The 12,701-nt window shown below is 40.8% G+C and overlaps 1 protein-coding gene across 1 annotated transcript in view; it reads right to left on the bottom strand.

Moving 5' to 3' along the window:
- Window positions 1-12,701, bottom strand: part of SCAPER (S-phase cyclin A associated protein in the ER) — a 512,156-nt gene that overhangs the window by 30,697 nt on the left and 468,758 nt on the right. Inside the window, exons 29-30 of the mRNA XM_040492187.1 lie at window positions 6,923-7,160; window positions 1,020-1,169 (exon numbers count right to left, since the gene is read on the bottom strand). Coding sequence (XP_040348121.1) covers window positions 1,020-1,169; window positions 6,923-7,160 — 388 coding nt within the window. The remainder of the gene's footprint in view (window positions 1-1,019; window positions 1,170-6,922; window positions 7,161-12,701) is intronic.

Here is a 12,701-nt window from a genome sequence, read left to right as displayed (position 1 = left end):
CAAGGTTAGCACTGGGGGCATCCAGATCTTCTCAGAAATAAATACAGGGTTTAGTGTTCCTTTCATCCAGATGGCTGTGGTTTCTGAGTTCTCGGCCCTGCCTTATTTTTATTTTTTCTTTCCCCGCTCTCACCTTGAACTTGGCTTTGTCACTATAACCAACTCCTGTCCTTCTCCTGCCCTGGTCTAGTTTGCTGCAGGCTAATAAACGGTTGTTAGAGATGTGCCTAAAATAAAACTTATTAAGTTTGGAGTGAGGGTTAATGGTTGTCCAGATGCCTTTTTCTCAGCTATAATCCATACAGTTGAGGTTGCAGAAGGTTTTAGATAAATGAGGCTATCAGGAACTACTATTTGATGTGTTAGTTATGCCATTACTCTGGTTTTAAAAATGAAGAGAAATAAGGTGCTCATCATCATCATTATTATTTTACGAAATCGGTAACAGTTTTCCCAAGTTCTTAGAGTAGCAGAACCCTATTTACAAATGAAATCTTGCTTGGAAACCACATAATCCAAACAGTTAAAAGTGAAACTACTCTGAGTGACTCAAGGGGGAGAAGCTCAAGTCCTGCTTTCTCAGGCCCCCCTCCAACACCACCTAGCACCCCCTAAGCAACTAGAAGCCAAGTGCCAAGAGTGGCCTCATAAAGCACCCGACTCTAATGCTACGTGCAAAGTGACCCGAACTGAAAGATGCACTCTACCTCATCACAATGAAACAAATATATGGATAGAACATCAGAACCTCTGTGGTAAGGGAGTAGATGCTTCTGTGTACTGAATATTTTATTGAAAAAATTTTATTTTTATAACTCTAAGAGGAAGCCTTAGTGCTCATCTAGTGCTGATCAAATCTCTTTGGGTAGAATAAGGCAGAGAGCTGTCCTTGGAGTCTGGTTAAAGGGCCTCACGCAGGACAGATGGGTTCCAGCAGGCTAGCCTGCCTTTTCTCAATCCAATACCTCACACTCTCAGTGTTGGGGGAGCTGCCTGAGGAACTGTCCAGGGCCTCTTACCTGGTTATCTGGGTGGTTGACAGTGAAGTAGCCCACACAGACGATGACCTCATGAAGGAGGCTTTCACAGGAGACTTGGCTGCAGTGGCCCAGTAGAGAGCTGGCGATATGCCGGAATGCAAGGGACAAGCCCTCTGCCCCTACAATAGACTGACAAAGACAAGGAGCAGTTAGAACTCCCCATCCCAGGGACAGGCAGGGCTGCAAATCACAAAGCAAGACTGGACCCTGTGAACTTTCTGCCATGGTGCCGGAAAAACATAGGAAATTTCTAGAGCACTATGCTTGACAGTTCAGTTTAGAGATTCTTGCTCTAATAAGTGACCATAATCAATGTAACATTTAACCTGAAAAGAGACATGGAGAAATACTCTTACTTTGTGGATCAAGACATACTATCCACCTAAAGCATAGTTGTTTATTCCATTTGTAAGAAGTTATTTTTTCCCATGGTACAAATCGTCTCATTGTAGAAAATGTGGAAAAATATAAAAATGCTAAAATTCTCCTGTGAATCTCCTGTTACCATTTAGCTAACTTCTAATACTTTTCTTTTTCTGAAGGAGAAAATATTTTCTTGAACACAGGGGTAAAAATACAATTCTAATTATTTACTTATGTTCAAACAGGAAAGCAATATAAATAACAACTGGTTATTATTCAAATAAACAGCCCTATAAACCCAATGTTCCCAAAAGAATGTAAAAAAACACAACACCTTGACCCCCCAAAAAAAACAAACCATGAAGCCCCCTCAACTATGAGGCTTCTGGGATCCTTTCCCCAGACAGGCAAAGGGCTGTTGTTGGTGGGCGATGCAGGAGGAGAGCCTGGGTCTGTCTGTGCAGCCTGAAGCTTCTATTTAATAAACATGTCAAACAGACAGAGCGACAGGAGGGCAAAGGGGAGAGGCGAAGCCTACAGAATACACTCGCAGCCAACACTGGAATGAAGCACCACTGCTGGCCTGTGGGGAAAGGCAGCGTTTTAAACTCATCTCTTCATTTGAAGTCTTGGTGGCCTTGAACCAGGTCAGATACATAGCAGCTTAGAAGTTTCAATGAATTCACTTTGCCTAACAGTGGTGAAACACAGTCCTGTTAGTGAGTATTGTGGAAATAAAATTACTGCTAAATTTTAAGAGTGCCTTCTGTCTCAGTTTCATTGCCCTGAGACAAAATGTTTTTCAAGCCCCAAAGAGGTTCAGGAGAGCTCTGTTCCTTTAAATCAAGTAGTGACACCTTCTCAGCTCAGCCCTTATTTAATTAGTTGTGTCCAGCATGCTGTGACCCAGTGCCCTCTGTTTAACCTTCACTGATAAGAGCAGGTCAAGGGGCATGTAAGTTTGAATATAAAAATTAAACCAATTTTTCAAGGAAACTATATTTCCTTTTTAGTCAGAATTAATTGCCAAGTCAGTACATTGATTTGTTTCTTGAGACCACCTTCAATTGTAAAATCTGTCAAAGTGTATGCAATATACAATATCCGGGATCTCAAGGCCATCTGTGCCAATATGAATTCACAGTGAAATCAGACTCTTTGCTGAAGGGGGAAAAATATTGACAGCCTTATTAGTATACAATGAAATGGAACAAGCTAAGAAAATAGTCTAGTGGATAACCTTTTGTTACTAGCACATGATGGGTTCCACATAAAACGAGCACACAGGTTCATGGCTTCACACAAGTGTGGAGGGGCACTGGGGAAGCTTCACTCAAAAGTTAACTTTCTGAATCAACATCTGCAGAATGGTTTGGGTAAATTATTTCTCTTCAGAAGCTGAGTCAGTCCACATTTAAAAAAAATTAAAAAAAATTTAATGTTTATTTATTTATTTTGAGAGAGAGAGAGTGGGGGGGGGGGGCGAGAGAAGGAGCAGAGGAGAGGGAGAGGGAGACAGAGAATCCCAAGCAGGCTCTGCACTGTCAGCACCTGACACAGGACTCAAATCCACGAACCGTGAGATCATGACCTGAGCCAACACCAAGAGTCAGACACTTAACTGACTGAGACACCCAGGTGCCCCCAGTCCACATTTCTTGAGGGCCTACTATTTGCTAGCTAGAACAGTGCCTTTATGTAATCTCATTTAATCCTCACACTTGTGAGGTAGGTGTTTTTAATCTCTATTTTACAGATGAGAAACTGAGCCCATAACGGTTCAAATGACTTCTCTAAGGTCATAAAACTTGGTGGTATAATGGCTTACAGTCACATCAGTCTGACTCCAGATGCAGAAAGGTTTGATGAGGATGCCTATTAGAGCTCTGCATTCTTGTGATGCATTGGGACTCAAATGGTCAACATGTCTTACATTATCCTGTTTAGCAGGTCAGATCATTTATCTCATTTCAATTTTATTCTTCAGTTCCTTTGACCCACACAGGCAATTCATAAACTGTCTCCCAGATTTTTTCTTGAGGTCAGATCCATGCTGTACCTAAAATCTCTTTTCCTGTCTTTTATTAACATAGGTCCTAAAAATCTCACTTTTGACATGTAAGTTGTTTTGATGAACTAGAACATGAGTTTCTCTGACCACATTTATCAGAAAAATAGTACTTTTCTCCCAAACTCTCTCAATTGCATTACAATGCAAGTATTGTATATTTGTATTATATTTACTTGAGTATTACATGCTTGATCAGATACCCATCTACATCAATGATATCTGTGTGGACGATTTACTTTAGCTTGTTAAAAAGAGTGCAGTGGTTTAAAAAATGTCTATAAATCTTTGACAGTCCCCCCATTGAGAGGTGGGGCCTAAGCCTTCTCCCCTTGAATCCAGAAGGCTTATAACTGATTTAGCCAAGAGCATGGTTGATATATAGCTATATGACTTGTAAGGCAAGGTCCTAAAAAGCCATGCAGCTTCTGTTTCTTTTGGAACATTTGTTTTCTGGAAGCTTCCTCTCAGGATACTCACTCAGAACCCAGACACCGTGTCATTTTAAGAAGCCCAAGTCACACAGAAAAGCCACATGTAGTGTTTCTGGCCAACAGTCCTTGGTGAACCTAGTCTTTAAGTCATCCCATGATTTGAACAGGAGAGCGAAGGGGCCTCCAGATAAATTTAGCTTCCAGCTATCTGTGTCAACCTGCCCCCCCCACCTCATTATTTGAGCCTCTTACCTGAAGCCCTATATCAGAGAGTAGTGACAAGCCACCCCTACTGTGATAAGCCCTGCCTGAATTTTGGACCCAGAGAATCTGTGATCATAATAAAGTGGTTGTTGTAACTAAGTCTTTTTTTGTTTGGTTTTAAATGCATAAAAGTGACTGGAACAATAAGGTAATCATTAAAGGCTCTGATGCTAGAAATTCTGGGCATGTGGGTCCCTGCACATACTGATGAGGTGTAAGAAAAACACATGTGCTGGACCTTGAGTACTGAAAGGATGGCAGCCAGGGGGAGGCCCTTGTGAGCTTTCCTGGTCCAGGCACCTGTTCAAGAGAAAAGAATACCTGGGAACAGTGTCTGGGAGAGAATGAGAAACAATGATGGCCAAATTGACTAGGATAAAAGAAAACAGGAGGAAAAAAAACAGGAAGAGAGACTTAAGAGTAATATGGAGCTGCATGAAGGACAGAGAGGAAAGAAACAAATGTACTGGAGAATTATCAAGAACCAGCCAGAACAGGACATTCTACTTGGTAGGCAGGGCATTTGATTCTAAGAATGGCTTGAACAGGGATAACTGGGTGGCTCAGTCAGTTAAGTGTCCGATTCTTGATTTCTGCTCAGGTCCTGATCTCACAGGTTCCTGAGTTTGATCCTCGCATGGGGCTCTCTGCTGAGAGTGCAGGGGCCTGCTTGGGATTCTCTTTCCTTCTCTGTCCCTCTCCTGCTTGCTTGCACTCTCTCTCTCTCAAAATAAATAAATATTACAAAAATAAAATAAAAAACAGAATGGCTTGAACACTCTTGAGTCACTCTGGTATCTTTCCTGCTGCTTTTTTCAAGTAGGGGGTACATTTCAGGCTGGATATGGCAAAGAGCTGGAAAGGAAGAATCTTGGTCTTTATGTTAGTTTGACATTTGCTCCAGAAATAAGCTTTTGATTTTTCTAACATTATTGGCAACTGTGCCTAAAGGCCATTCGGGGAGCAGGGCTGGTTGGAGTTCAGTGGTGTTCCTTTTGAGTGAGACTGACCAGGCTGTGAGCTCACAGGGATGGTGTGGGTAGCACATGGATCTGGGATCCGACATTCAAGAGTGACTCATGGAATGGCTGACTTAATACAGATGATTTTGCTTATGATGTGGAGCACCCTGCAGCAGTATAAATACTGGTCAGAAGACCTATACTAGATGCTAAGAGACAGTTTTTAGATATTTTCTTTTCATAATCCCTAGTAACAACGGAAATCACTCTAGTTGGACTAGTCGATGGGTAGACTGCTGGTCTCCATGTTCTGAGGACAAAAACTAGTGTCTCCGGATTTCCAAGCTGTTTCCACACAGAACACAATGGGCCTGGGTCTTCACAAAACACAGATGTTCAACCCAGAGGCAAGAATCAATGGCATTTTCTGGAGCAGATATCTCCTTATTAGGTGTGCCTGTAAACTCTCAGAACTTTATACATTATGTAGTTACCATCTAAGGCTATAGTGTTCAATTGCTTTGGAAACTGAAATGCCTTAACCCTAAACAGGATTCTGTTCTTGTGATGGATAAACTAACTGTACCAAGTTGAAAGCTATTGAGCCCAATGATACAACTTACTCACTAATTTCCTGTTGTGCACAAAATGACAGGAAGACAAGAATTCCACATTTGTCATCAGCTACAAAACAAGTGTTTCGTCTAGTTGGGAATGGCCAAAGACCACCATTTTCATACATTTATATCTCTATAACCTTTTTCCCTTTCTCCCTCTGAGCAAAGCAATTCATCTAAATTATGGGTTCATCATCTGCCAAGTTTGTTCCTTTTTTAATGAAATCACTTGACAGTTAATAAACTGAAAGAGAAAGTCTACTCCTTGGGGCTTGCTCTGTTCCAAAGGTTCAGTGTTTTTGAAAATTAAATTTCCCACATGAAAAAAAAAGTCTATTTCTAAGCTGACAGTCTGGTATTACAGCATAAAGCAATTTTTCTTTCTTTTGCTATAAAAACTTAATTTATGGGGGTGTGCATGTATAACTATACATACACTTTACACCGGACACAAATCAGTTAAATCATCCACAGAAAGTCATATCAATCAAAACAATTTATCTAACTTTGGTTCTGTTTATGTAAGACTTTCCTTAACATTTAAAAGTTGATGGGAGGGGCGCCTGGGTGGCGCAGTCGGTTGAGTGTCCGACTTCAACCAGGTCACGATCTCACGGTCCGTGAGTTCGAGCCCCGCGTCGGGCTCTGGGCTGATGGCTCAGAGCCTGGAGCCTGTTTCCGATTCTGTGTCTCCCTCTCTCTCTGCCCCTCCCCCGTTCATGCTCTGTCTCTCTCTGTCCCAAAAATAAATAAACGTTGAAAAAAAAAATTAAAAAAAAAAAAAGTTGATGGGATAATAATGCCTTTCTATGAAGAAATCAACACAGAAGATTTATTAGTAGCAGAGTGACACAGATTTGGGGAAATCAGAAAATCATAGGTGCCAGTCCTGGCATAGCCACGTGTAACCTTGGGCAAATAACTGCTAGCTTTTCCATCTGCAAAATGGGTGTAATATTTTGCAGGGCTATCATGAGAATAAATGAGAAAGCATATGTAGAGTATCTAAAATAGTTCCCAGATGACAGTGGCTTAATAAATGATGTATATTGTGATTTCCTTTACTGTAGTTTACTCCTAATGTCCCAATCCAGGAGAGGAACCTCACATCATTATCTACACTAAAATATTAACTCTTGGTTGGTTAACACCATCACTAACCAATGCTTGGTACCTGGAAAGCAGGCAGATCAAGAGCTGCAAAACTGTTGAAGAACTGTAAGCTCTGAATGGCCACTTGGACTGTGTTCTGAGTGTAACTCTCCTTGGGACTGGCTGTGCTGGGGTCCGAGATGGTGCCGTGGAAGAGGACACAGTAGAGCATGTGCAGAACTCCAGCCAGGTCTGTGGCTTGAAGAGCAGCGGTCAGTCCTGTGGGATCCTGGCGATTATTGTCAAATACGCTGTTTGACCTGACAAAGAAACATTCAACTCTTTAAAAGAAATCTACTTAAAGGATGTTAGCATTTTTATAGGTCAGATGGAACAAGACAAGCAGACCGTTAAAAGCAAACCATCTGAGTTGTATAATAAGGTAACAAGAAACCTCAAGGAATAAATGCAGCCTTCCCCTGCCCGAGAGCACAGTGGCTTGCCCTTTTCTCCCCCTGGGAGACCTGCTCACTGTTGCAGCAGCAGCAGCAGCAGCAAATGAGCAATGTGCAGCCAGTGCTGAGCTTGCCACCCACCCTCCCTGTCCTCTGCAGCCTAGGAAGGCTCACTTTGCTTAGAGTCTACATCTGGGCAAACTGGACAGAGTCCATTAGAGCTACTGGGACTCAGAAGTCAGAAATCCCATAGTTTCTTTTCTGGATACACAAAGGGAATCTTTTCAGGGGAGACAGCTACCAGGAAAATGAGGCCTCAAAAAAAAGGGCTCTGTAATGTGTTGGTATACTGTGGTGGGGAGGAGACAGTTCACCTGCTTTTGAAAGCACGGTTCATCATCAAGGAATATTGGCAGGACAGGTTGTAGGCGCCAGACTCCCAAGAACAAGCAAATGCTGGATTAGTTTTATACAAATCACCATGAAGTCAGCTTAATAACTCGCAAGCAGTGCCGTGGGTGAACAAGAAGCAACAGCAATGGCAAATGAGCTCCTAAAATTAATAGTAAAGCCAGCAAGGGTTTGCTAAATCTACCTCACTCCTGAATCAGGTCTATACGAAGCATCCAGTGACCAAGAGCCTGCAGTTTTACTAAATGTGGCTGCCAAGCATTCGTTCACTTTTTTTTTTTTTAAAGAAATTGCACCCAAATTTCTCTCTGAGGAACTACCTCTCTCTCTTATAACCAGAGTGCTTTAGGTGGGGCTCCTCCCCCATTCACTCTGACTCAAGGACCTAAGGTAATAAAAGACACAGTTTATTCTTCTGGCTGATCAGTATGGCTCAGGGATGGCACACATCACAGTGGAGGGAGATTCTTTTGCTGAAATGCTTGGAAAAAAGCCCTCACTTTTTCTCCATTGGGTTTGAATCTGAGAAGATGTAAGGTTTGCAGCTGCTATAGCCACTTCTGTACAAATCCTCAGTCCTCTCCATGCTATTCCAAGTGGGCCACACGTCTTGTTTCACGGACATAATTTTCTCTCAGGAAGAGAGGTTACAAGTCCCTGTTTAGTGTCTTCCTTTACCATACTCTTCCCTATTTTTAACATGAATACAGGTGCCCACCATGTCCACCTCCACAGCTTCTTTTTTGTTGCTCCTTTCAGACGGAATCTGGAATGTGAGAGGGGCATTATTAAAGATCTATGCTTATCTCATTAGCCTAGAAACACTGAAGACATGCTGCTAATAAGGGGCACCTGGGTGACACAGTTGGTTAAGTGCCGACTCTTGATCTCAGCTAAGGTCATGATCTCACAGTTTGTGGGTTCAAGCCCCTCATCGTGCTCTGTGCTGATGGTGTGGAGCTTGCTTGGGATTCTGTCCCTCCTTCATTCTCCCCTTCCCCTGCTGTGCTCTCTCTCTTTCAAAATGAATAAATTTAAAAAAAGAAAAAAGAGATGCCACCAATTAAATAAGAATGTGGAAGTGCTGGCTGGAAAGTTTCTAGTATTTTTTCTAGTTTTCTAATTCATAACTTGTTTTTTCCAAACGGATTATTTTTTTCATTTTGATTTGCTACTAGTTTCATCAAAGAAGAGTTTTATTCATAGCCATGGTAAGTATTTACTTCTTGAACGTGCATTATTTCTGATATTGTTAAGGATGTGAGATGACATTATATACCTTATTCTCTTCTCAAGAAGGCAGCTCTCTTAGTTTCCTAAGAGAAATTACTGTCCTTTCATTGTCCGGTAACAGGATCTGCCGAATTCACTCACGTATTTTGCTCACCTCACTTCATTTTTCATGGTTGGTAGTGAAGGTATTAATCCCCTTCACTCCACACATGAAGAGTAGTTGAGATGTTTTAGGTCATACACATTTGTCAGTGGAAAAAGCAGGATACCACAAGGGCTTTTGACTTTTTAAAGCCAATGCTTTGTCTGAGGACCAAAGCATCCAGGCTAAACAGGAGTGACCTCTTCTTTTCTCTCCATCCCTTTTCTTAAGTCAAATCTCAGGGGTGTTAACTGAACACTGTGAAAGTACATGGAGACTGTAATGTAATCTCATATGATCATGGAGAGATACTTTTTGTCTTATGGGACTCAATACAAACACAAAGTTGAGAAACGATGTTTATTTGCTCTTAGGCACATCTAGACCTTTACATGAACTGTTAGCTTATGTCAGTTGGCTCTTCCTTGCTTTCTTCCATTGCAGCCGTAAGAACTTGGGGTCAGACCCTGACTAGAGGCATGAGTAGAGATTAATATGTCTGACTTTATTACATAGGTTCCAAAAAGGGGTCTGTGCTTGTTTAACACTGATTGCCTTTTAGAACCAATGGCAAGTCAGAAGACATTTCTTCCTAAAGTTAATTTCCAACAGTCTTTTGGAGCCTTGGGAATGAGTGACATCATTGCTGGTGACAACAGTTTTACTGCTCTGTGATTCAGAATGCCTTCCCCTTACTGCCTGTGTGGTTTTTAAACTGATTATCAGCATATTCAAATGAGATACTCAGAAATATAACTTTGTCATTTAAAACAATTTGTCATACTTAATCTTTCTAAACTTTTAAATGACACGAATTCACTGCTATTACTTCTTCAAGAGAACAAATGCAGATAAGAAAAAAGTGAAGATCATCAGACTACTTCTTTCTTCCTCTCTCCATCCCATTATTTAGGAAAATACTAATGATAAACTATGAAACAACACATCCCAGGTACTCTTGCAACATTCTCCTGATGAAATAAACATGTTGATTCAGAAAAATGAATAAGCATTCGATGACTTAGATGCGGAAATGGTTCAAAATGCATATAACATTGCTTCATAGAAAAGACTATTCATTTTAAAGTGAGCCCGTAGAATTCACAGGACAGAGAGGAAGGGAAAGGGCTTGTCTATTACATTTGGCTTCCACAGGACTAATGTAGAGCTGAAAGGACTTTAGGAAATGTTTACTTTTGATTTAGTCTGAATTACAGATAATTTGTCCATGAACAGGCCACTGGCTCCCGTTGGTCTTAACTGTCAGTTATAATCACTTTAAGCCTAAATGTTTATAATGAAAATGTAAAAGGCCTTATTCATATCAGACATAAGTTACAGAATTTTCTTTTAAAAATACATGGAAGATATGAAAACTCAGATCTGAAAGTTAATATATTACATTACATTCTGAGATCTTCTCAATTTTACCGAATTTTAAAGTGTTTTTGTTTGTTCTCTAGGACTAGGGATCTTAGTGGTATATTCATTTCTGTTCATTAACAGCCAGATTCAATTAGGAATAACTATAATTGGACCATCAATACTCCTGCGCAAGCACCTGAAAACCCTACTTTGCCTCAAAGGAAAGTATAGACGTGCAAAAAAAAAAAAAAAAAAAAAAAAAAAAGCAGTGATTTGTATGGGCATGGATCAAATGCCATCCATTCATCTTTGGTGTTTTACCACTTATGTGCCAGGTGTGACAGTTCCAGATACTACAGCCCCCTTTTCCCTATTTGTTCCTGGCTTGTTTGCTCTCTTCTCCCTGATCCCCATTTTTCTGGCTTGGTAACATCAACCCTGATCTCGTTCAGTGCCAGTGATCTTCTAGACTGCTCTCTTATCTTCTTGGATTTTGGCTTTGTTCATTCCTTCAGTGCTGGAATCCCCAGGCATCTTGTAAGAATGTCCCATTTTAATCCTTGAACCCTGAGCATTCCACTTACTGGTCTGCAGTATTGGGAGTAGGTGGGATTAAGTCACTGTCTCTCCCAATGATGGATGTAAACTTCACTGTTCAAAAGTGAATCATTTTTTAGAGGTAGTCCAGTGTGGGGCTCTTAAGGACTGGGATATTCTGGAAAAGCTGACCTGAATCTGGAAAAGCCTGACCATTCACCAGGCTTTGTGGTGAGCACAAGGGGCAGGATCGTCTGGTCAGATACTCTCAATTTGAAAAGCCAAACTACCTGCACTCTAGGAACAGTGACCATCTGTGATATGGGCAGTCAAGGAAGACTAGGTCCCTGTCCTACAGAGGTTACAGTCTAACAGAGACAGGAATGTGTATCAGGTTCCTATTGCTGATGGAACAAGTTATCAGAAGCTAGTGGCTCAAAACAATACTTTTCTCTCCCGGTCGGGGGTGGGGGGGGGGGGGGGTGGTCAGAATCCAAAACAGGTCTTACTGGGTGGGCTAAAACCAGGTGTTATCAGAGGTGTGTTCCTTCTAAAGGCTCCAGGGGACAGTTTGTTTCCTTGCCTTTCACAGCTTTTAGAGTACACATGCATTTCTTGGCTTGTGGCCCCTTCCCCCATCTTCAAAGTCAGCAACACCTTCAAACCCCTCTAACGCTCACTTCCCCACTTCTCTCTTTCATCTACAAGGACCTTTGTACTTACAATGGGCCCACTTGGATAAACCAGGATAATCTTCCCATCTCAAGATCCTTAATTTCTGCAAAATCTTTTTTGCCATGTAAGATAACACATTTACAGTTTTGGGGAATTAGGATACAGATAACTTTGGCAGCGCATTATTCTTTTTTCCCCCACTTTTTCATATTAAAATACGTATAACATAAAATTTACCATCTTATCAACATAAAAGTTACCATCTTAACTATTTCAGGTATACAGTTCATTGATAATAAATATACTCATAATGAAGTACACCCTTCACCACCAACCATCCCCATAACTCTTTCGTATTATGTAAAACAGAAACTGTATACCCCTTAAACAATAACTTCCCGTCCCCTCTTCCCCCAGCAACCATCAGTCTACTTTCTGTCTCTATGACTGACTATGCTAAATACTTCATGTAAATGGAATCATCACACTATATTTAGTTTCTTGTAACTGGCTTATTTCACTTAGCTAATGTCCTCAAGTTTCATTCATGATGTAGAATATGTCAGAATTTCCTTACTTTTTAAGGCTGAATAAATAATATTCCACTGTATGTATACAACACTTTTTGTGTATCCACTTATCTACTGATGAACACTTGGGTTGCTTCCATTTTTTAACTGTTGTAAATAATGCTTCTATGAACAGGGGCATACAAATGTTTTCAAAACCCTGTTTGTAATTCTTCTGGATATATACTCAGAAGTGGAATTGCTGGATCATTCACTAATTCTATTTTTAATTTTTTGAGGAATTGCCATATTTTCCACAGCAGCTATATCATTTATATTCCCACTCACAATACACAAGTGTTTGAATTTCTTCACATCCTCACTGACACTTGTTATTTTTTGTTTTGTTTTGTTTTGATGGTAGCCATCCAAATGGGTTATCTCACTATAGTTTTGATTTGCATTTTCCTATTATCAGTAGTGTCAAACTTCTTTTCATGTGCTTATTGGGTATTTGTATATCTTTGGAGAAAT

The sequence above is a fragment of the Herpailurus yagouaroundi genome, unplaced genomic scaffold (genome assembly GCF_014898765.1).
Source record: "Herpailurus yagouaroundi ecotype Mexico unplaced genomic scaffold, PumYag 184, whole genome shotgun sequence".
Lineage (NCBI taxonomy): Eukaryota > Metazoa > Chordata > Mammalia > Carnivora > Felidae > Herpailurus > Herpailurus yagouaroundi.
Note: the sequence above shows the minus strand (reverse complement) of the source record. Positions and strands in the feature narration are given on the sequence as shown.